The sequence below is a fragment of the Microchirus variegatus genome, assembly GCF_963457635.1.
Source record: "Microchirus variegatus genome assembly, chromosome: 15".
In the NCBI taxonomy this organism is placed as follows: domain Eukaryota; kingdom Metazoa; phylum Chordata; class Actinopteri; order Pleuronectiformes; family Soleidae; genus Microchirus; species Microchirus variegatus.
In genome coordinates, this window is record NC_139816.1 from 13,420,735 (window position 1) to 13,441,838 (window position 21,104).

Here is a 21,104-nt window from a genome sequence, read left to right on the forward strand (position 1 = left end):
GCCGGTTTGTTTGCTCCAGCCACTGTAGAGACATGGTAGTCCGAGGTGGCACCACCCTTTGCCTTAAGTATATACAAAAGGGTAATTTTAAGTCTACAAAACGTAAATTATCTATATTTTAAAGTGTGTGTACACTTACAAAAGCTTATTTATGTTAGTTTGTTTAATTTCAGCTAGTAAATCCCCTTAAATGTTAGATAATGTTACATGTCTGAACTGATCACCCTGGGTGAATTGAAATCAATTTTAAGCGACAGAGAAAGTCATTCTCTTGATGGATGTAGCTGCTCTAATTGAGTTTTAATTAGTGACCTGTTTGTTTTGCGGTGGTTGTTTTCTGTATTGTCTGTTTTTGTGGTGCAACTTGTGTACAGTACTTAATCTCAATGACACTTTCCTATATACTGAACCTGTAAATTACTTTTTTTCTGCAAAAAAAAAACAAAAAAAACAGCAGTGACCATATTTCCTGCATTTTGGTAGGAAATTGAATGTTGTAGGGAGACATATACTTACTAGGTGCTAACTGGAGTTTTTGTTGTTGTTTGATTAAAATTGTGCAGGACTCAGCAAGAGGAAGCCACATTTCTCAGCCCGTTACTCTGTCCTTTGCCTTCTCCTTGCTCTAATAATGCATAGGTCCACCACAGTCCCAATATTTGTCCTCATTAGTGTTTAAATGTCAAGTTTTATTCCTCTCTTCTTTTACGCCTCTGAATGTGTCCATTTACTGTCACTGAAGCTCAGTGTGCGTTTGTAGTGTGTGTGCTACACATTCATCCAGTATTTAAATGTCACAGATCTCCCCACAGATTGCCTCCTCACGTGTACTTACAGGTCATTATAATGTCTCTATCTGCACACTGTTAGGTTGCACCTCTCTGTGTGGTTTCATGTAATTAACAGACCATAGCAGTGATTTAAATGACCCTTTTGTCCTGTTTGGTACCTCATAAAAATCATGGCGTTAACCTTGTTCATGATAGGTTATGATTGTTAGGAAATATCTTCACGTTCTGGACAGACAGTGTTAACGTCTTCAAGCCCTGGTAAAGTAATACAAAAATCTCTTCTGACTTTGTCACTCCACAGAGAAAGGGGGGGGTGGGTTTGAAGTGGGGACCAAAGTCTGCGAATGTCTCTGTTTGTAAGGGTTTGTACAGAATATTTAAGTAAATACTCCGGTATCAAACTTTCTGTTCAACAAACACTCCTACAGTTTTCATTCTTTACTCCAGCAGTCACTTTTTTATAACTTGCATAATGTGTGAAGAGGAGAATCTCTGCATTTGCTTTACAAGGACTTTAAAAGCTAATTGAGCAGGACAGTTCATGAGCAGTTAATGCCAGCTTCCAACTGGTGCAGCGGTATGGAGAACAAGCTTCCACAAAGTTAAAAAGTTATACACAGCGAGATTGTGCTGTGTTCTGACATCATTTATAACCTCATAAAATAATGTAGGATAAAATGCCCCCCACGTTGGAAGTAATGGTCTCTTTGATAACCTCCCAAAATACAAAACACTTGTCAAAAAACAATGGATACTCATTCCTCAACATTTTTGGTTATAAGAGGAGAAAAATAACCTGCCATCCAAACTGCACACTGTTTAAACTGCACCAAAAACCAGAGTCCTATCTCCTGTGCTTTAAGTTACTTACCAATGACAAACTATTGGCCAATAACAGGGAATACAGTTGAGAAGGCTTTCAAATGTCAAATGTTTTGTTTTCCAATAGTTATCTTCTCTATTCTGTTGTGTCTGTGGCTGTACAGAGAAAAGGAAAGCCAACCTCCTGGACAACCTAAACAACACAAACGGGACCATCATTGGCGTCACCTGCTGCATCGTCCTCATCCTCCTCATCGTCTCCGTCATTGTCCAGATCAAGCAGCCACGCAAGAAGTACATCTTGCGGCGTGAGGACTTTGACCCCACCATGTTCCAGGAAGTGTTTGAGCCGCCGCACTATGAGCTGTGTACTTTACGTAGCGCCACGGCGGCAGCGGCGGCGTCCGCAGACTTGGTCGACCTGGCGGAGGACTTTGAGAACTACCATGCCCTTCGCCGTGCCTCCTCACGCTGCATCCACGATCACCACTGTGGGTCCTCCTCCAACCCTGGCTCCGCACACATATCCCAGCTGTCACTCAGTGGGCGAGGGAGTCGCGGAAACTTGAGCCCCCGCGACGGAGCAGCTGCCACCCTGCTCACAGACCTTCCACAGCCGCCCATGTCAGTGCGGCCGCTGCTGCCGACCGCGGGAAACCGCAGGAGCATCTTGGTCATGAAGCACAGCTATTCGCAAGAGGCAGCTGACCACGGATGTGACCTGGATGACGACTTAGAAGAAGTTCCCACCACCAGCCACCGGCTTTCACGCCACGAAAAGGCAGTACAGCGGTCAGTATCCATAGATTTCTGATGAGGGATGAACAACAACCATAGGGTTGACTATAGGGATGTTTGAAATGAGTGAGAATTGCTTTTATTTGTGTTCCCCACTTAATTTAGATTTGTTCTCCCCTCTCATTATGTTTTTTGGAATTATGCTAAACTCCATTTTTGCATCTTTGTTCCCTTTCTATAAGAAAAAAACATAATAATCATAATTTTTCACAAGGGGCTGAATTATTCCCCTCCCTCTTGCATGCATGTCCTTGAACATGTCAAGCACTCTTTGCTAGTTTTCCTGATATGGGGATTTATAATGTACGTCTATTAACACAAATGGAATTTGAGGTTTGTCAGAGAGCTTTAAAATACAGGCCTCATTTCAGATGAATTCTGTTATCACAGCAGTTCTGATTGTGAACACAAGGGCTTGAATTGGTGCCTATTTTTTTATAGAAATAACAGATTTCATTCATATAAATTAACAGACATTCTCTATTTGTATTCTGAATTGAATATATGACTAATTCTATTGCGCACAAACATTTTGGCATGAACTAAGACTTAAAAAACAACAACAACAACAACAACATATTGTACTGTGTATTTGCACCTTGATTGCTTGAAAAGTAACTGTTTACAAAAATGCTATGTGAAGGTACATCTTTGGTGAATATGCTAAACATGCACTTTTTAACGTGCTTTTCCCAAGAGTGTCCTTATCTGCATGCGAGACTCCCAGCGACTAGCAAAAGCACTAATGACGTTTAAATGCTGTTATGTAGCACAATATGAGTTCTGACCTCTCTATGCAAAATTTGATATTAAATGAAAGAGCCGTGACATTTCAGGTTCTGCCTCATTGGCTCTTTGAGCAAACATGAATCAGAGTACAACACAACTAGGGTCTAAGAGACAATCTCAAGGTAAGCACCATTATCTAACAATCAACACCTTTATATGTTGTCGTGTAGTCATCATTTGCCCAGTCAGTATATACTTTTGTGTAAGTTTTTCTTTCCTTTTCTGTGATTTTGCACACGTTTCTATTATTTATTTTTCTTTTATGTTCTTTTAATTGTTTTGTTTTTTTCACCAAGATGGCTTTCTTGCTTGCGGCCATCTTGTCCTCCTAGTGAGTTTGTTTGAAGTTTTTGTGATGCTCAAGTTTACTGTATGTCCTCTTTGCCTGAGGACATACATTTTTTATTTTTTTTTTATCACTCAGTGGATATTCATCAGCATGGACTTTTTTTTAGTCGATGTTGTGGTCACTTAATATGTCTAACTTCTCTTTCTCCCTGAAGATCAACAGCAAATCATTCTTGTCAGTGATGTAAAAGTAAAAGCACAAATGTTGCTCTTAAATTAAATAGTGCGTAGATATTTACAAATCACGCACTTGCGTGAGATTCGTCGATACTCGTGCATGATTTCTGTCACTTGTAGTTTTTGTTTTGGTTTCGTGTTTGGTCAGTTGTGTAGCATAATATGTGAGCTTTTGTGTAACATTTCATGTGTAAGCTCCACACCAAGTGCTTTCCTGAGGTTGCTGTAAAAGCACAATATAATAAATGAACATCACAGATTGGCGTCAATTTGATATCCAAAATCTACTCTTTTTTTGTAACTTTTTATAGCTTCAGTAGGTCGTTAGTTTAGTCCCAAAAAGAAGACGCTTCGTGCAGGTTCATAAAGGAGCAGTCACATAAAGTGCTACCCATTGCTCTGTCTTTTATTGTGAAAATGTGTTGTCCTGTTGTGTGTGTGTGTGTGTGTGTCATGTGCTTATGTTCTACACTATGTTGCATTGTCTCCATCATGTAGACTTCTTGAGAATAGTGAAATCCTGGATCAGTTCGAACGGGTGTCACTGACATATGACAAAGCGGAGCGGAGTTTTACACCAGCATGATGCTGATGCTGATGATGATGATGATGATGAGGAAGAGACACTCTGGCGAGAGGATACTGAATATGTATTCGGGTGCAAAGAGGGACACAAACGACAGACGCAGCGCTGTCGGTTTTGAAAACCTCGATCAGCTCTGTGCTTTTACACACTGAAGGCAGACATTTTTGTCTCATTCGAGCGATGTGGACCTTTACATAAGTATTGATTATTGAACTTTAAAATTGGGATGTTCACGAAGCATATCTGTCATTGTCATAGATTCTGCGCTTATAACTAAATTCAAACATCAAGTTAACACGTTCATTTTTAAGCATGTATTTTACACATTTATGGCACACATTATTATTATTATTATTATTATCATCATCGTTATTATTATTATCATAATAATAAATAGCAAATAACAGATGTTTGTTAAAGTTTGTTCAAATTCGGGAGGATTTCATTTATGCGTAAAATTAACCACTAATAAATTTGAAAACGCTGAAATAACCAGAAGCAGTTTGATTAGAATTACTATTCATATCCAGTTGTGTGGCTTGTGCATGTTTCTTTTATATCCATCTAAACATTAACATACTAACATTAAAATATGAAAGGGCCCCATTCACTAATGCATACGTCATAAGGGCATAAGTAGTTATTTAAAAGGCATCTTTAAAATGTATTAATTGCATTGCATGCGGCTGCTTAGTTAAACCATTAGATAAGAAAAGAATTGCACAAATATCACTATTTTCATTTCAAGTTTTATTTTAGTGGATAAACTCAAAAATACTCTTTTTATTGTTGTTTTTTGGCAAACATATTTCGTTTGTTTGTCGTCTAACTTTCTTCTACTGTTAGAGCGTCATATCTTTCTATTGAAACCGACTTTTATACGAAGGCAAATTAAAACAGTGACACTTTTTACAGTTACTTAAACTATCGTTCAGGGCTGGTTTTACTGATGCTTCGTAAAACAAATAAGAATAATGCTTCTCCTTTTTTTCATTTTATTGCCGTTTGGTCAGTAGTTTCTCCGTTCTCCGTTCCGTCTTCAGACTGACATCTGTGTCTCCCATCCATGTTTTTTTAAATCTTGTTCATTTGCTGTAGGAAAAAAAAAATCATTTAACCCAGTATATTTACTGCAGGAAATGAAGGCTTAGATAAATTATAAAAGATTGAGCACAGTGATATTAAAAACATGTCATTCATTTACATTTGCAAGTATGTTTTTTTTTTTTATTCACATTCATTTTCCGGATACCTTCTTTTCTTCTTGTGTCAGTGTTGCAATGTTTTTCAGTTCGTGTACATTAGTTTCTATTGAGTGGAGATAGAATATGTTTCCTTTACACTCATGCTTTCCAATTTCTTCTCCATATATTGACACAGGCTCATACCTCATATTCGTATATAAATTGTACGAGATAGTGAATAAAAGTTTTTTTTTTTTTCTTTTCTACACAAACGTTGTTGTTCTGTGTGTCACAATTCCTGTTATTGTAAATAAACAAAAGCGTCCAAAACAGCCCTCACACACAGGTTTTCTTCTTAGGACACTTCACTGACTTCCATTCAGTTGGACAGCCTAACAAAGGTGTTATCCCTTACCTTAACCACAACCACTTAATTCCTAACCCTTACCTTAAACTAACCACAATTCAAATCTTAGCCCTAAACTCAACCAGTTCTTCAGAAATTAGGCTCAGCTTCATTAGGACCAGTCTCCATGAGAACTACAGGTCCTGACAAGGTCAGTATTTATGTCAGAAAAGGTCCCGAAAGAGGCAGAAAACACACACATGCATACACAAAGTCATCACCTGCCAGTCAATAGGTGGAGGAAGACCAAACACTCAGAATCAGGCAGCAGATGAGATGAGTGTTGGCCGCTGCAGAAGAGACTTCAAGTAATAGTGTTTTCATTTCTCTGCAGATACGTCAGACAGATGCATCATTCCTCTGCATCTTGCCAAGTTTGACAGCATTCGGCGCTAACACCTTTATGCATCTTGGGTGAACTGTTGCCCCCGAGCGACTTTACCAATATAGAGTGCCGTGATGAGAAAATTAAAAAGGAAAAAAAAAAAAAAAAGGTTTGTGGTGTACGCGTTAAGTTTTGTGTCATTGCTTTGAACCACAGAGGTGCAGTTTCCCCTTCCTGTGCTCCACAACTGGCTGGAATTGACAAGCCTTGGAACACCGATAATTTCACACTTGAAAATATTTTTTTTTTCCTTTTTCTTTTGTAGGAATAGAGAATCTTTAATGTAAAACTGTTTAAAACAAAAAAAAGTCATTTCCATGTAAACATTAAAATATGAAATTGCATATTTTGCTTATTTTGATGCCATATCTTTACAGTAGAGTATCGGCTTGTTTTTATATGACTGACCTGTCCTGTGGAGAACTCAAAAGAACAGGATGTAATGTGAAACTTCATAAATGGGTGCAAACATAATTCTTCTGATCCATCATCTAACATTTATTTCCTCCCTTTCTGGTATCGTTTTTTTTTTTTTTATGCTGTTCTTGTCCGATGACATTGCCTTATCATGTTCTTTTGAATCCATTTGCAAATTTATTTGTCAACATATTAGAAAATGCTGGACAGAATGTTTTCAATAAACTAATGTTTACTGACTTCACTGTGAGGATTTTGTTGGACCTGCTGCGTCTAATTTCCAAATCTGTTCCGTTCAGGGATTAAACTGTCACTCACGATATTTCTCCAACCAAATTTCTAGTTTGGCTGTCACCTTGAGGATGATGCCTGGCACACTAAAAGAAAACAGGTTTTATATATATATGTATATATATAATTTTATTGTTTATTTGTTTTGGCCCAAGTTAAATTTAACCTTTCATAAAATAGTAAACACCAGAATGGGTAAATTATTATTATTGGCCTATATTGTTAACCTTTTCGCAATGACTAATAATAATGAGCTAAACCCAGTAGGACAAAGCAGAAAGTGAATCTTAAAACTTCATCCATGAGAGTGGTTGCGAGGGCCCGCACAATGCTTTATTATATTAATATTGTGATTGAAAAGCAGATTGTACTACCACTGTGAGTGACTGAAAACTGTTTTTTAAAGAAAGTAAATGAAGAGAGGAAGTATTTTGTAACAATATTTGGTGTCCAACTGGGAAATGCAAAAAAAAAATATGAGTAAATTGTAACAACAGTTTACCATCCCAGTGTCATTACACCAAACGACTGTGGAAATGTACACACAACGTTTGGAATTTCAACACTGACTTAACTGTTAGTGTTGATGATAAGGGTTCGAACCGGGACTCGTCATTTAGATTAAATGAATTGTTGTCATTTAAATAACTGTCCCTCTTGTGGTCATTGTGCGTAGTTTTTTTTTGAGTTTTGGCCGGTTGCTTGTAACTCTCGCGAGATCTGGCAACGCTGGCTCAGTCAGTAACTCACTCTCCCATGAAACCTATGGTCGTGACGACACAACTGTGCGCCCTAAGATTCATTTGACACACACCACCTCTGTTGTGGCTTTTGAGTAGGTTAGTTGTGAATGTTATAAGTTGCGCATTCATGTCCTCTTGTAATTTACTTTTATATTATTGCTGTCTTTAGTTATTTTACTTCTCCGCTGAGCTTTTTGCTGTCGCTGAAGAAACGGCCGGCTGTCACACAGAGTTGGAGCTAAACCACACACAGAACAGCACTCATGGCGTACACACAGATACTGAGAGCGCTGCACCGGAGTTTGAAGCAGTCGTGTCAAGTGACGCAGGTCAGTCTGCTGGTCCACACTCACAGGACTCCTCTGTCGACTGGTGTGTCCACGCCGACTCGACTCAGGAGAGTCGAGGCTCCGGCGTCTCTTCTGCCCACACTGAGCTGCTTCACGCTGGCGAACACCCACCGCAACATTTGTGTTGACTTCAGGCTCAGAAACAAACGCAGCCCCGAGAACAGAGACCAGTCCGTGTCCAGGTATCAAGGAGGCAGCGCGACACCTTCAGCTGCACGAAAGGGTAATAAACAAAGCTCTGATTTTACTACATTTGGTTACGTAATCACTATTATTATACTAATACTTGTTTTTACACTGTCGTGTGACATGTTGTGTAGAAATCATGAAGTAGCAGTAAAAACATGTATTTAGTTTTTTACCTGGTTCTAGTAGTAATGTAGTACTACAACCACTTGGTGGTGGTAATAAACCTAAAAGCAGTTTGCCATGAGTCAAAAAGGTTGTTCAGTTTAGTATAGGGCTGCAACAATCAATTGATTAATCAGATTGCTAAATAAAATAATGAATAAAAATCAATAATAAAAAAATCTATAAGTTTGATCAGTTTTAGAATGTTTGTGATTCACTTCCCTTTCCTCTTCATTTTAAAACGCATGAGAAAGTATTTGTTTACGTTGTCACACTACGTTCCTGACCTAATTAGATATGTTTATCTTTTTAATATCAAGAACTGTTATAAATGCCAACATCTCTGATATTTTGCAGTGAAGGATGCTGGCAGAGACTTCACCTACTTGATCGTCATACTCATTGGGCTTGGAGTGACAGGTCATCATGACAAAGTTTCATCTAATTTTGCATTACAAACCAGCTGTTACCTTGATGCCAAAGCTTACATGTTTTGTTGTTTCTCTCTGCGTCAGGTGGCTTGTTGTACGTGGTGTTCCAGGAGCTGTTTTCTTCCTCCAGTCCAAATAAAGTCTATGGGAAAGCCTTCAACAAAGTCAAGGCAACCCCAGAAGTAAGAGTGAGATTACTGACAACTGAGGATAAACAGTATTCCCCTCGTTAAAGGTGCATTATGTAATAAATCTAAAGCAACTGGCCATAAAATCATACCAATATGTCACAGAGACTCAGGAATAATGTTCATATAACAAACTGAACTCACCAACAACAACAGTACAGCCAAAATATTTGCATTAAAAAAAATATTTTGCAGACTGCAAATCACGTTTCTGTTTTGAAATCATGTTTTGGCATGTGGTGCCACCTACCGCCGTCTACCAATCATTGCAGTCAGTAGAGTTTCAGCTGTCGAGCAACCAAGGGTTGCCAGTTACGTCAGAAAACGAAACATAAAAGACCTTGGTATTTTGAATTTGAATGTAGTAACCATTTTTGGCCACATTCTTACATATGGTACCTTTAACTAAGTAGTAATGTACATCACCTGCACATGTGTTCTACATATAATGCATGGCATATTCATTGTACTGTTGATACCTTACAGTTTTGTCTGTAAAATGTAGGTGATTGGTGCATTTGGGGAACCAATCAAATGTTTTGGTGAGACCACTCGCCGAGGACGGAGGCAGCAAGTCAGGTAGGAAAGTTATAAGAACAATCCCTCTTATAGTATGGATAAAAGTTGCAAAGTGTCCATACAACAAATGTAGTATTTCACATCTTCAATTATTATATATATATTAGAAAATAGTGGTTGATAAACATGTGGAAAAAACTGATCTAGTTCATTTCATGATTTTTATTTTCCTCGTAAGTCATGTGGAGTACCTGAAGGACGGACTGAAGCATATGAGGCTTAAGTTTTACATCGAAGGCTCAGAACCAGGCCTCAAAGGAACCGTGCATTCAGAGTCAATAGAGGTTGGTGTTTTTCCTAATTTCTTGTTTGAAGTCAGCTGTTGCAGCTGATACGACATCAAGAATTGCACTGTTTTAGTTGTGTAGGTCATTGTTTCTCAATGGACCCCTGTCCTGCATGTTTTAGATGTTGCCTTCTACCCGATTCAAATGAATGGGTCGTTATCAGGCTTTTGTAGAGCTCAACGACGAGCTGATCATTTGAATAGGGTTTGTTGGAGGATTGGGGAACACTGGTGTAGGTTACACTATTTCCAAGGAACTCCAATTAGTGATGTTTTATATATTTATATATATATGTACTGTTTATGACAAAAGAAAATGACGTGATGTTTTTTTTTTTTTCAGAACAATGAAACTGGAAAATATGAGTTCCGCTACATATTTGTGGAGATAGACACCTACCCAAGACGGTCTATCATTGTGGAAGATAACAGATAAGAAAGATAGTGGACTCAGAGCGTTGCCTCACTGAAATGAAATGTTAATAATGTGTTTCTAAAATTCAGGCTTGAATTATTGGGACAATAATAATCCAAGGTAACAAACTGTAATTTCCAATAAAGTTATGTTATTTTAAACTTTGTTACAGTGAACTGCTCAGCACTTACAGAACAGCTTTGTTAAGCACTGCCTCTTGATTTTTGGACACGTCTTTTTAAAAAAATTTGCTGTTTTTTTTTTCTCTGACTTAAAGATTAACAGATTCATCTTGATGTAACATGAAGTGTCAGTGTTTTCTTTTTCTGACAATATTGGTTTGAAACAATTACTAAACTATATGATTTAAATTGAGCAGTATTTCTTTCAACAAAATCAAAACGTTGCAGATTTATTTCTACTTTGAAATCACTGTGCCTCATTTAAATTTAAATGGCTATATGAATATTTAATGAATCATGATGCATTTGGTTGCCTATCTGAAACGGTAGCCTGCTTTATAAGACAGTGACCACTAGATGGGGGTAAAGAGTCAAGAGATGAAACAACCTGATATGACCTTTTAACATTTTATGATTTGTTATTCTGCATTTTTGAATGTATGTAAGGGGTTATTTAAAATACATTTAGGAATGTATTTGAAGGAAACGGTTAGAATCCACAATGGCAGATAATTTACGCTTACCTCTTAAATATGGATGCAGTTATGCATTTATGAAGTAAGTCAAGCATTGGCAAAACACATGTATTACAAATAGTTAATCGATCAGCTACTATAATTAATTAACTATTGTGTTAATAGATGCTTCAGAGTATTTTTAATTTAATAAAAACTAATCCGTTATCTATAACTGATAATCACTTTGAAGATTACTGCGCTCCCTTCACTGACCCTCGGAAATATAAGTATTTATTGACCTCTATAAAACCATACAGCGATAAAGTACCTCAGTCAGACTACTTTATGAGTGGAAAAGGCTGCTTCGATGTAAAGTGTACAGTGCGGGTGGGTGGCATTGTTGTTTTGAATAATGTGTAATGTTGAGGGTGAGTAATTGCATTAAACAGTCATAGTTATATATTAAAATAACGGCGAACCTCCATGAGCTAGCCTGTTCTTTGTTATATCAATTACATTTGGGCATCAAACTAGTCCCGGGTCGCCCAGCTTTAATACTGAGCGCCACATCGGGACACAGTTGCGGTCAACAACGACAGCACTCGTCTCGAACGGCGGGGACGATATTGAAGGAGGAGACGGTCACGGGAAGCGCCGGCGGCAAGTCCGTGAACGCCTCCCACTGTGTGAAAGCATCGAACACACGGGGATGTGCTAAGTCTGTAAACGAGAGCCAAGGCTAAGAGTCCAGTTTAGTTGTTTGTTTAAAGCTTTTAATGAGTTAACGAGCAGCTTTCCGAGTGACCGGCTTTTGTATTTGTGTACAATAACAACGGGTATGTTCTTAAAAGAGGTAAATTTTTAGCTGCGGTGTTGTTCTTCGCCTGTGTCGATAAAAAGGTGGTGGTTGCTGCTGTTGTCGCCGTGGCCTGGTCTGACTGCTACACGTTAGCCTAGCTGAACTAGCGGTAGTCTAAGCTGGCTCCCGGAACCTTTATTCTCGTCACATCCCACAAACGAAAAATACTGGAAATGACAAACCGTTCCAGCTAATTCAGACGCCCGAGCTTTTGCCATCAAGTAAGTTCGAACCCCTCTCCCTTTGTTTGTTTTAGCTAAGTTAACGATGGAGTTACTGTGCTCAGTGTGTATTCTGTGTAATATAGTTTAACGTGTGTTGGTGCCTTTACCACATACCAGATAAATATTTGAAGGGTTTGGTTAAACAAATAGTTTGCTGTTTAAATATATTAACGAACGTTGCCAAATGGTTACGTATGTTGTGTTTGTTTTCAGGGCAAGTTGTGCTTTGGCCAGGGATCAGCAAGTTATTTCTCAACTATGATATTATCCACTCAGTGATATCTCACAGAAATGGAGCTCTACTGGTACATGTGAGTAAAAGTCGTGTGTATTTTTTTCATTAAATATGTTGCAACAAATATTTCAGGCTCAAAAACAGTCAACTGTGTCTTACGTATATTGCTCTGACCATCCCACCTCTCCCTTGTCGGCCAATGAGCAAGGTTCACAGGACACCTAATACTTAAAACAGTGACAGACACTCGGTGTGATCCTCTGCTGCTGTAGCCCATCTTTTTGAAAGTTCAATATGTTGTGTCTTCAGTCTCCTGTAAACATTTGTTGTAATGAGTGGTTACTTAAGCGAAGCCTTTCTATCATTTAAAAACAGATGAGCTATTTTCCTCTTGACCTCTGGCATCAATGAGGCATTTTTGTCCAGAGACCCGCCACACTTTGTGGCCCATTCTCGCTAAACACTTGAGATGTTTGTGCTGGAGTATCTCAGTACATCAGCAGTCTCTGTAATACTTGGACCAGCCTGCAAGGCACAAACAAATCCATGCTACACTTGGAGTCATTGAAATCCCCTTTCTCACCCAGTCAGGTGCTCATTTTGAACTCCAGCAGATCATCTTAACCATGTTTGAACGCTGAAAGTTGCTCTCTTGTAATGGCTGACAAGATGTTTGCGTGAACAAGCAGCTAAACAGGTTTAGGTGACTTTACACAGTGTTGGTAAAACTGGAATTTAAAGTTAAATGTGCAGTTATGTTAAAATAACATTGGTTAAAGAAAGTAAATATTTTAATGCATACACTAGTAAAATGGATGCGTATCCCAGGGAAAAAAAGACATGCAATTCTTCCCCAACCATCTGCTATCTGTTCTACAGTGTTGTCATCATATTCATCATCATCAAGATATTCTTCTATGTGTGCTGGTACCGATCAAGACAGAGGCAACTGGCAGCATACCTGAGCAACCCACGCAATGCTCAGATAGTCATTGTTGGAGGAAGAGCTTACCTTCATCAGATGGGTGAGCGGCAGAGTGTAAGTGTCCTCATTTTAAAACCTGTGCTAGGAGGTTTTGCTTTCAGGTGTCAGCTTTACTGTGGTAAGGTCTAAGCATATATGCTTCAACTGAAAAGGCCTAAAGGCATATTTCAGGTTTTTTTATTTTTTATTTACACCTTGTATTGTTTCGCTTTACACAGAAGTAAAGCGTAGGAACAAATTCATGGTTTTAAAAATCAGAAATTAATTCTAAATGTAATGAAACGGTCTGTATCGAAGCACTTTATTTCTATAATGGAAATTAAATAATTAAGTTCATTGTAGAAGAAGCACACGTGTAGTCCTCTCAGGTTGTTTTTGATGTCAGTCTGTAGACTGCTGGTCTTACCATACTTTTAAGGTCAACACCTGTTTTTGGGGTTGTTCTGCTGTAGGGTGAGTCCTTGACGAACTAACTACTAGGATGTCTGTCTTTCTTTCTCACCATTCCGATAGCAACATGCGTTACTGTTGCCTGCAGCACAGTGTTGTCCTAATAATGCATCAGCTTGTGTAGTAACATGCTCCCACACTGTCTTTTTATAGATGGTTCGGAGAGTTAAGAGACATGTATGTGGTACACATAAGTCAAAGAAAGCCACAGTTGTGTTAAAGTTTTGCAGAGGCGAGTTTTGTTCTCTTGGAAAGGCATGTGGTTTTCAGTTAGTCACTTTCATTATGACTAGAACAACAAGACGACAGGCCACATTTTAGTTTCAGTGACATACTGAACAAGTTTGCAGAGCCGTGTTGATAAGTGCACACTTCTGGTTTGCATGTACTTGTGTTGACATATTTCTATGAAGTTTGTTTGACCTTGTTGACATCATAGGAATGGTAGGGCAGGTCACAACGTTGGCAGTTCCTCACAGACAAAGGAGTGCAAGTGTGTGAGTGGAGCCTTTTTAAGCAAGCTTGTAAAATTTTATTTTTACCATACGTGTGACATTTTTTATACTTTGTTCGCAAGTATACATATATTATCAGTTAAGACATAGACCAAAGCAGATGGATTTACAGACAGCAATGTATGCTTTCTCAGTGTCTTGTACCAACATAATATTTAAGTCACTGGTATATTTTGCTACACTCATTTTTTGTCAGTTTTTTTTTTTTGCCAGTCATGTGGAAATCATGAGTTGGAAGTCAGAGATGTTGTCTCTTCTAAAGACAACATCTCTTCTTTCATTTGCAAGACTTTATGAAAAGTTTTGTTTGGGCTCTTTGTTAATCGTAATTTGATCCTTGAAATGATGTCATGGTTTAGTTTGCTGATAAATGCATCCATCTCTCTTTTTTCCAAGAGATCTAGAATGGTAAAGTCTTTCCTCAGCACCCATACACCACAGGTTGAAACAGCCTCACTGTCCGTGTTTCCTTCAGGGTCTTTCTGCTTTACTGCCTCTCTATAACACCTGGAAGCAATCTCTGTGAATCAGAACCATTCCAAAATATGCTCTGTAAATCATAAACAACAGTTTTCTCTTAGCTTCATTTCTAACTCCTGCCCAGTTTAGTCAGTTCTCAGTAGTTTGCGCAGATGTTGCGTAAATGGCGAAACAAAACAAGCATGTTTTACAGAAGAGATTCAGTCAAATGCAAGCCTGTAGCAAAAGTCAATCTTGTCCTTTCTTATTTCACTTCAGTTACAAGAGGTATGTCAACATGCAACAGGAAATTCCTCAGTTTTTAAAAACAATAAATGATGCACTTGAGAGTTGCATGGGTTGTTGGCCTTGGGTTCCAACCATGCCAGTAATGACATCCTGTTTGTAAACTGAATTGATTGGCTTATGAGTACAGTCCTGCATAAGATTACCATACTTGGAGTCTTATTACCGGACTATCAGAATGCTTCTGTCTAGTTCAGTGCTCAGTAACTCATGGTCAAGCCCTCTAACTTCCCTCTTGTGCTTATCTCACTCTTTTTGCTGCTTTTATCTCTACCTCATTGTCTCCCACAAGGTCTTACAACAACTGTAAGACCTTGTTAGCTAGCACTTCTCCTGCTGCTTCCTTTTTTCTCCTTCTCGATTTTTGTTTCTTTCTTTTTTCTCTCCCCCTTGTTCTTGCTGCTGTTTCTGGTGTATAATGTTCCCTGTTTAGATTTTAATGGAATGTGCACCAGAGAGGCCCCACAGTCATCCATAACCCAGCACCCTGAAAGTTTTCTGGAGAAACGCCAAGACGACTCGAGTCCAGGGCTTAAATAAATCAAACGCAGTGGGGGTAAAGGTCTTGCTGTAGTATCATTGGCTATGCCTATTGGACAGCCATCTAGAAAGACAAAGAGAACCCAGTCCGTAGAGAGACATCGGAGAGTTTCATAGGTTGTAAATTACAGGGGTTCATCTTAATTAGTTTTAGTCTTGTTTTCTAATCCTACATAAAGTAAACGTTCATGTCCATTAATTTCCTTAAGTTCTGTGTGGTCTGGCTGTGCTCCATCTTTCCTCATCAATTCTTATCACACTCAAAAGGTCATGAGTCTGTCTTCACTGACCTTCCTGCTCCATCATCTTTCTGTTCCATCGTCTTCCTGTCACCATTGGAATTAGCTGGCTAATTGGCACATAGAGCTTCATTGTAGAAGGCAGGTTAATATGTGTGAGCCAAAATGGTCAGCAGTTATAACTGCCTTATAAACCTGCCTGCTTTTGTCAGACTCTTGAAAGAAACTTGAAATGAACATGTATCTTCAAAAAGAAATCCACAAAGTCAATGTCACTCTTTGATGTAGTGACGACAACTGCTGATTGTTTGTGTGAAAAACTGTGGCCATCTCTCTCCTGGGTTTTGTGTAAACGACTTCATGAGGGATGAAAAAAGTTCACCAGCTTTGTGTGAAAGTGTATGCTGGTGTTAAAAAGGCATGAGACAGTATCGGACAAAAAAATCTTTCTTCTCTTGACTTGCAATATTTTCTCCTTTTTGGTGATTCATGTTTTGTACTGTTTGTTGTCCTGAAGCCATATTGTTTTAGAGAGGCTCTTTAAAGAAGCAGAAGCACCATGCTCTCCATAACTGTATAGAAAATCAGCATAGTAAGTATCCTTTCAGGTTAGTCTGCTTATAGAGCTGGAAGTGTACACGTATAGATTTAGCTTATAGATATGACTGTCAAATGCTTCATTTTACTGTGTGTGTGAACATACTGTGTATGTGGACTTGTGTGCGCCTGTGGACTTCTGCATTTCTGTGTATCATTAACTCTCTGTGTTTCCTTCCTTTTACAGCAAACATCTGTGTGGCCCAGTTGGTATGGTGTTCAGGATGACCTGTCAATAGAGGAGCCCTCCACTGCCCTGCCACCAGCAGCATCCGTCTCCCAACTTGACATGCCTCCACCATATGAGGCAGTCTCTGGAGGTAGCTTTTTTGCACACACACACACACATTTATTTTATTGAACAAGGAAACGGTTTTACTTCCACTTTTAGCCTGAAACACTTCCTTATTATTGTTTGCTTTAGCAGAGTCTATTCATAGATAATTGTCTTGTAGATCTAAAAAGGTGCTAGTTCCTGTATGTTTAGTTCCCATTTTGACTGTTATAGTTTGATTCTCTTGGGTACAAGCAACAGTGAAAGCAACTTTTTTTTTACGGCTTCTCCCTTTAAGGGGTTGCCACAGCAATCATACCCCGCCATCTTGCCCTATCCCATGTGTTCTGTTCTGTTACACCAACTGTCTTCATGTCCTTCATCCAACATATAATCACTATCCCTCCTCTACATGTGACTAAACCATCTCAATCTTGCCTCTGTAACTTTATTTCCAAATCGTTCAATGAGACCGGTCTCTTGAATATGCTCATTTCAAATCCTATCCGTCCTGGTCACTCGAAATGAAAATAGCATCTGCCACCTCTGATTTCTTTTTTTGTGCTACTGTCTAATTTTGTGAGTGAGTTTCCTGTATGGTTGTCATATTTACTAATATGAAGGAAGACAGACACAGACAAAAGCAACACTAATATAAACAGTTATTTTGCTTCTACATCCAATCCTCGCAATAATTCAAAGCACTACAGCACAGACCAGTGTTTTAACTGATGTGTACATCAGCTCATAAGAAAGAATGTGCATTGCACAGAATCCCCATTCTTCCTTAAAAAGTCCACTATGTACCAGTAATAAAACAAAACAATGTCAAAGTTTTCTTTTGTAAACTGTTGGCTTTTGTGTGTACTGCATAGGTGTAATTTAATTTTACTCTCAATTAATTTCCATTGTCTGCGCTCGGCTCTTCTTGGAAAAACAAAGCCATCTACTGAGAAAACTAGTCGAGCTATTTCCTTGAAGTGAGACTCATGCAATCAGCACAGTGCTGATGTTCTCAGAGTTTCCAGCTCTTGCCCACTTGCTAATGTTCCTCCGCCTCCATCACAATCAATTCTAATTTAAAACATATTAATTCTATCTACTTTCCTTCCAACTTAATGTACACGAAGAAAGGCAGTCATAGTGTTTCACTTGCCATTTTTTCTCATCATTGATGGCTTCTCGAATCACTTGCAAATTACTTCTCATTCAATCTGAAGTGCCTCTTCAGCCTGACACCAGGATGTGGTTATAGTGGTGGAAATGGTGACATTTCCTCTATTAATTTCACTACGTCATATTCAACAGTTTTTTCCTATCACTGGTATCAGATAGGCTTTGAGAGTTTATTTTATTCAAATGCATTTAAGCATGATAGGAAGTGCTCGAAGCCACGTGTTGAACCTGTATTTCCAGACGTGTCAACAATGATGCCATTTTGCAGACCTTTTTTATGGAAAGTAAAAGTCTGTGACTGTTTGAAAAGAGAAAAAAATGCATGGAAAATTCAGTTTGCGACAAGAAGATGCCCTAAATCCGCAGAAGAGATGCAGGCAGTTTTTGATGAGCTCGCCCTGAAAGACAAAGTTTTTGTCAGACATGTAGGTAGATACTTTTATTTATTCTTCCTCACCATGTTTTAAAGTGATTTTCACACTCTAAAATGTCTTGTTCCCACTCTTTCTGTGCATAAATGATCACCATTGGGATAAATTGGGTGTAGATGTTTTGGATATCCAAGTGCAAAGTTAGATTGTTATCTTCAAATGATATTATCTCTTGTTTGTTTGTCCTTGTGGTCATTATTTTTTTTGGAAAGCTGTTTAACTGATTTCCTCGTCTTATACTTTCTTTTTAGAGGATGATCTGAAACCCCCTCCCTACAGCGAATGTGCTCAGGGCGTTGAGGCAGATGCTCCTTGTCCCTCCCACCACACTCCTCTCATTTCTGAGGAAGGAGACTCGTCCAGTATAAATGAGGCCCCACCACCTTATACACTGTCTCCACCTACACATGTCAGTCAACAAGAAGGTCCTATAAATGAGTCAGAGTCTGTGAGCTGGTCGGCTTAACCAATCCTCAATGCCAATTTGCCTTTTCCATGCACTGCCTTCTTATATTCAACCTCAGTGATCTTTGCCAGCCTAACTCTCATCCCATGAGAGAAGTTTATTTGGATGCAAGAGTGTACGTGCGTTTGTGTGCGTGTTTGGTTGTTTTCAGAACCAAGTTGTTTCTTTTTTTCTATTCTGTATTGTTGTCACCAAAATTGGTCATCTGATGAGTGTGGCAATAATAGATGACATCAGCAAGCCTGTGTGCCTCAGTCAGGACAGCAGAACATGCCTTGCAGCTAGGATGACGGTAATACCCTTGACTCTAAGCTCACAGGAAATCATAGAGCTACTGATAAGAAGAGAGGGACGGAGACTTCTGAGACTTGGTGTTTATTTTCCTTATTTTTTTCCTCCCCACGTTTTCTCCTTCTGTATGTCTGAGAGTACTTCCTTTCACTGATTAATTCACTTTAAAATCACGATGGGGTAAATAATCTGGAGGATTGACGGTTAACTGCGATACACATGACTCCGTCTTTCTGTCTGTAGACACTGTAATGAAAACGGTAACTGTCCGCAGTGGAAAAATGAATGGTGTCTCATTAGACTTCGGGACATCTTGTCATGTGCACGTGCATTTTAAATAAATCTTCTCAATCTCTTCAAACTGACTTTAATCTCAGTGCTTCATCAATGTTGCACATTTGTTATGAAGAGACAGAAGAGTTATTTGATATCGAATGCACTGATTGTCTTAAATAATGACCTCATTAGTGCCACAGCTGTTGTTTAGTACGTCCTGGTGTTGATTATGCTCGGATGTCGGGAAACTTCAGAGCCTATTGCATCTGTGAATGGAAGTGAGTGAGGATAAGCAGGGGAGGAGACTTAAGATGTTAATATAAAAGAACACCTTGGGGCAGTAGGCTAGATGATCCCATTACTGCGGTGTTCTTCCTGTTCCTGCTCTATATTAGCGCCTGCGAGCAAGGATGCAGGGCTCTGTGCAAACAGTCAATCAAAACATTTACTTTTTGTTTTGTTCATGTAGTTGTCGGCCCGTATGTAAGATAATAAGATTTGATGTAATGTTTTCAGCTTCAAGCTTGGATGAAAGAAATGTTAGAATCCCAGAATTAGAATGCACACAAACACACGAGCTGCATAAAGCTTTAAAAAAAAAAAGCCCTCAACTGAAAAAATGCAAAATGAAGACTTCCAAAAAACCTAAAACAGCAACTTCTGTTCCACGTTCTCTTCATGTGAATCTACCACAGGCTGGTAGACATTCAGCCAAATGCATGTATGTATTCTGTTTTTTCTCTTAAAGGTATTGCTTTGGGACAAGGATATTGCTGTTATTACTGTGCTTTTTGCTTGTGTGCGCCACTGCATTTCAAATAACTCAGTAATAACAGTAAAATGATCATTTTTGTTTTGTTTCAGCAAAACTATAATCTGTGTAGACTTTGATAACAGGAGAAAACAAAACAACCAATGCCATATGAATATATTTTGGGGCTAGTATGGGGAAGTATATACAAAGGGGTCTTTGTTAAGAATCAGAATTTAAAAGTTATGATAATAATCATGTGTATTGTGATGACAAATCGTGGACTGTCCACCGCTGGAGCCATCCACAAAAACTGCCCTGACGCTGTTTTACAATCCAAAGGATGCAACAGAGAAAGCTACAGTTGTGAAAGTAGCTTTGGACTTGGTTTGACATAACAGCAGCAGCATGATGGCAATTGACCACCCAAACTATAGTGTTACAGTGATGTACCACGTGTCTGTTCACTTCATGTTCATTCCTGTGGTGGATGACCTGTCAGATCTCTCCACCGTGTAACTTTGTGAGTGGGCCTTTTGCACAGCAGCCATTTTGACGCATTTTATCACATAAATGCACACGTGTTGGTGATTTCATGAACTACGGTCCTGTTTGGTTAATGTAAGTCAGGACAGTGTGACGGTGAGCAAGCATGCACACGGAGACTGAGAAAGCTAACTGGAACCATCATTCATTTGATTATTTATACTTACGAACTGTCAAAATGGCTGCTGTGCAAAGGACCCATTAAGAGGGGACTGACTCTTTTGTCTGATTTGGGGGAAATATCTCTTCTGTATTAAACTGTTGTTTGTAAACTTGCAAGTGTTACTTGATTACTTTGTCACACTCAAAATAGCACAGGTTATGCACTGATGTTCACTTGTGTGGATCTGCAATTGAGTTCTCTAATATGTTGGTGGCAACGGTTAGGAGAGAAACCTTAAATGGGTAAAAAAAAAATCCACATGGAACAATTTCTCTTTGTAGACTGTGTTGCTTCATTGATTATGAATTTACCCAAATCCTACACACCTAGTTATTGAGGGAGAC

General features: G+C 38.8%; 3 protein-coding genes across 3 annotated transcripts in view; all 3 read left to right on the plus strand.

Moving 5' to 3' along the window:
- The window catches only part of neto1l (neuropilin (NRP) and tolloid (TLL)-like 1, like), a gene marked incomplete at both ends in the record, with an annotated part of 63,745 nt that extends 60,437 nt beyond the window's left edge, over positions 1-3,308 (plus strand). Inside the window, 2 exons of the mRNA XM_083901407.1 lie at positions 1,778-2,405; positions 3,248-3,308. Of these exons, the coding sequence (XP_083757533.1) occupies positions 1,778-2,405; positions 3,248-3,308 (689 nt within the window). The remainder of the gene's footprint in view (positions 1-1,777; positions 2,406-3,247) is intronic.
- Positions 3,309-7,812: 4,504 nt separating this feature from the next.
- Positions 7,813-10,559, plus strand: timm21 (translocase of inner mitochondrial membrane 21). The gene is made up of 6 exons (XM_083901375.1): positions 7,813-8,310; positions 8,796-8,858; positions 8,954-9,051; positions 9,563-9,636; positions 9,815-9,920; positions 10,266-10,559. Exons 1-6 carry the CDS (start codon positions 8,001-8,003, stop codon positions 10,356-10,358), a joined length of 744 nt encoding a protein of 247 aa, XP_083757501.1. The 5' UTR covers positions 7,813-8,000; the 3' UTR covers positions 10,359-10,559.
- Positions 10,560-11,710: 1,151 nt separating this feature from the next.
- LOC310937447 (uncharacterized protein) lies at positions 11,711-20,829 on the plus strand. Its single transcript, XM_083901725.1, has 5 exons — positions 11,711-12,057; positions 12,274-12,371; positions 13,175-13,334; positions 16,574-16,706; positions 18,519-20,829. The coding sequence occupies exons 2-5, from the start codon at positions 12,352-12,354 to the stop codon at positions 18,731-18,733; spliced, it is 528 nt and encodes a 175-aa protein (XP_083757851.1). The 5' UTR covers positions 11,711-12,057; positions 12,274-12,351; the 3' UTR covers positions 18,734-20,829.
- Positions 20,830-21,104: the final 275 nt, after the last annotated feature.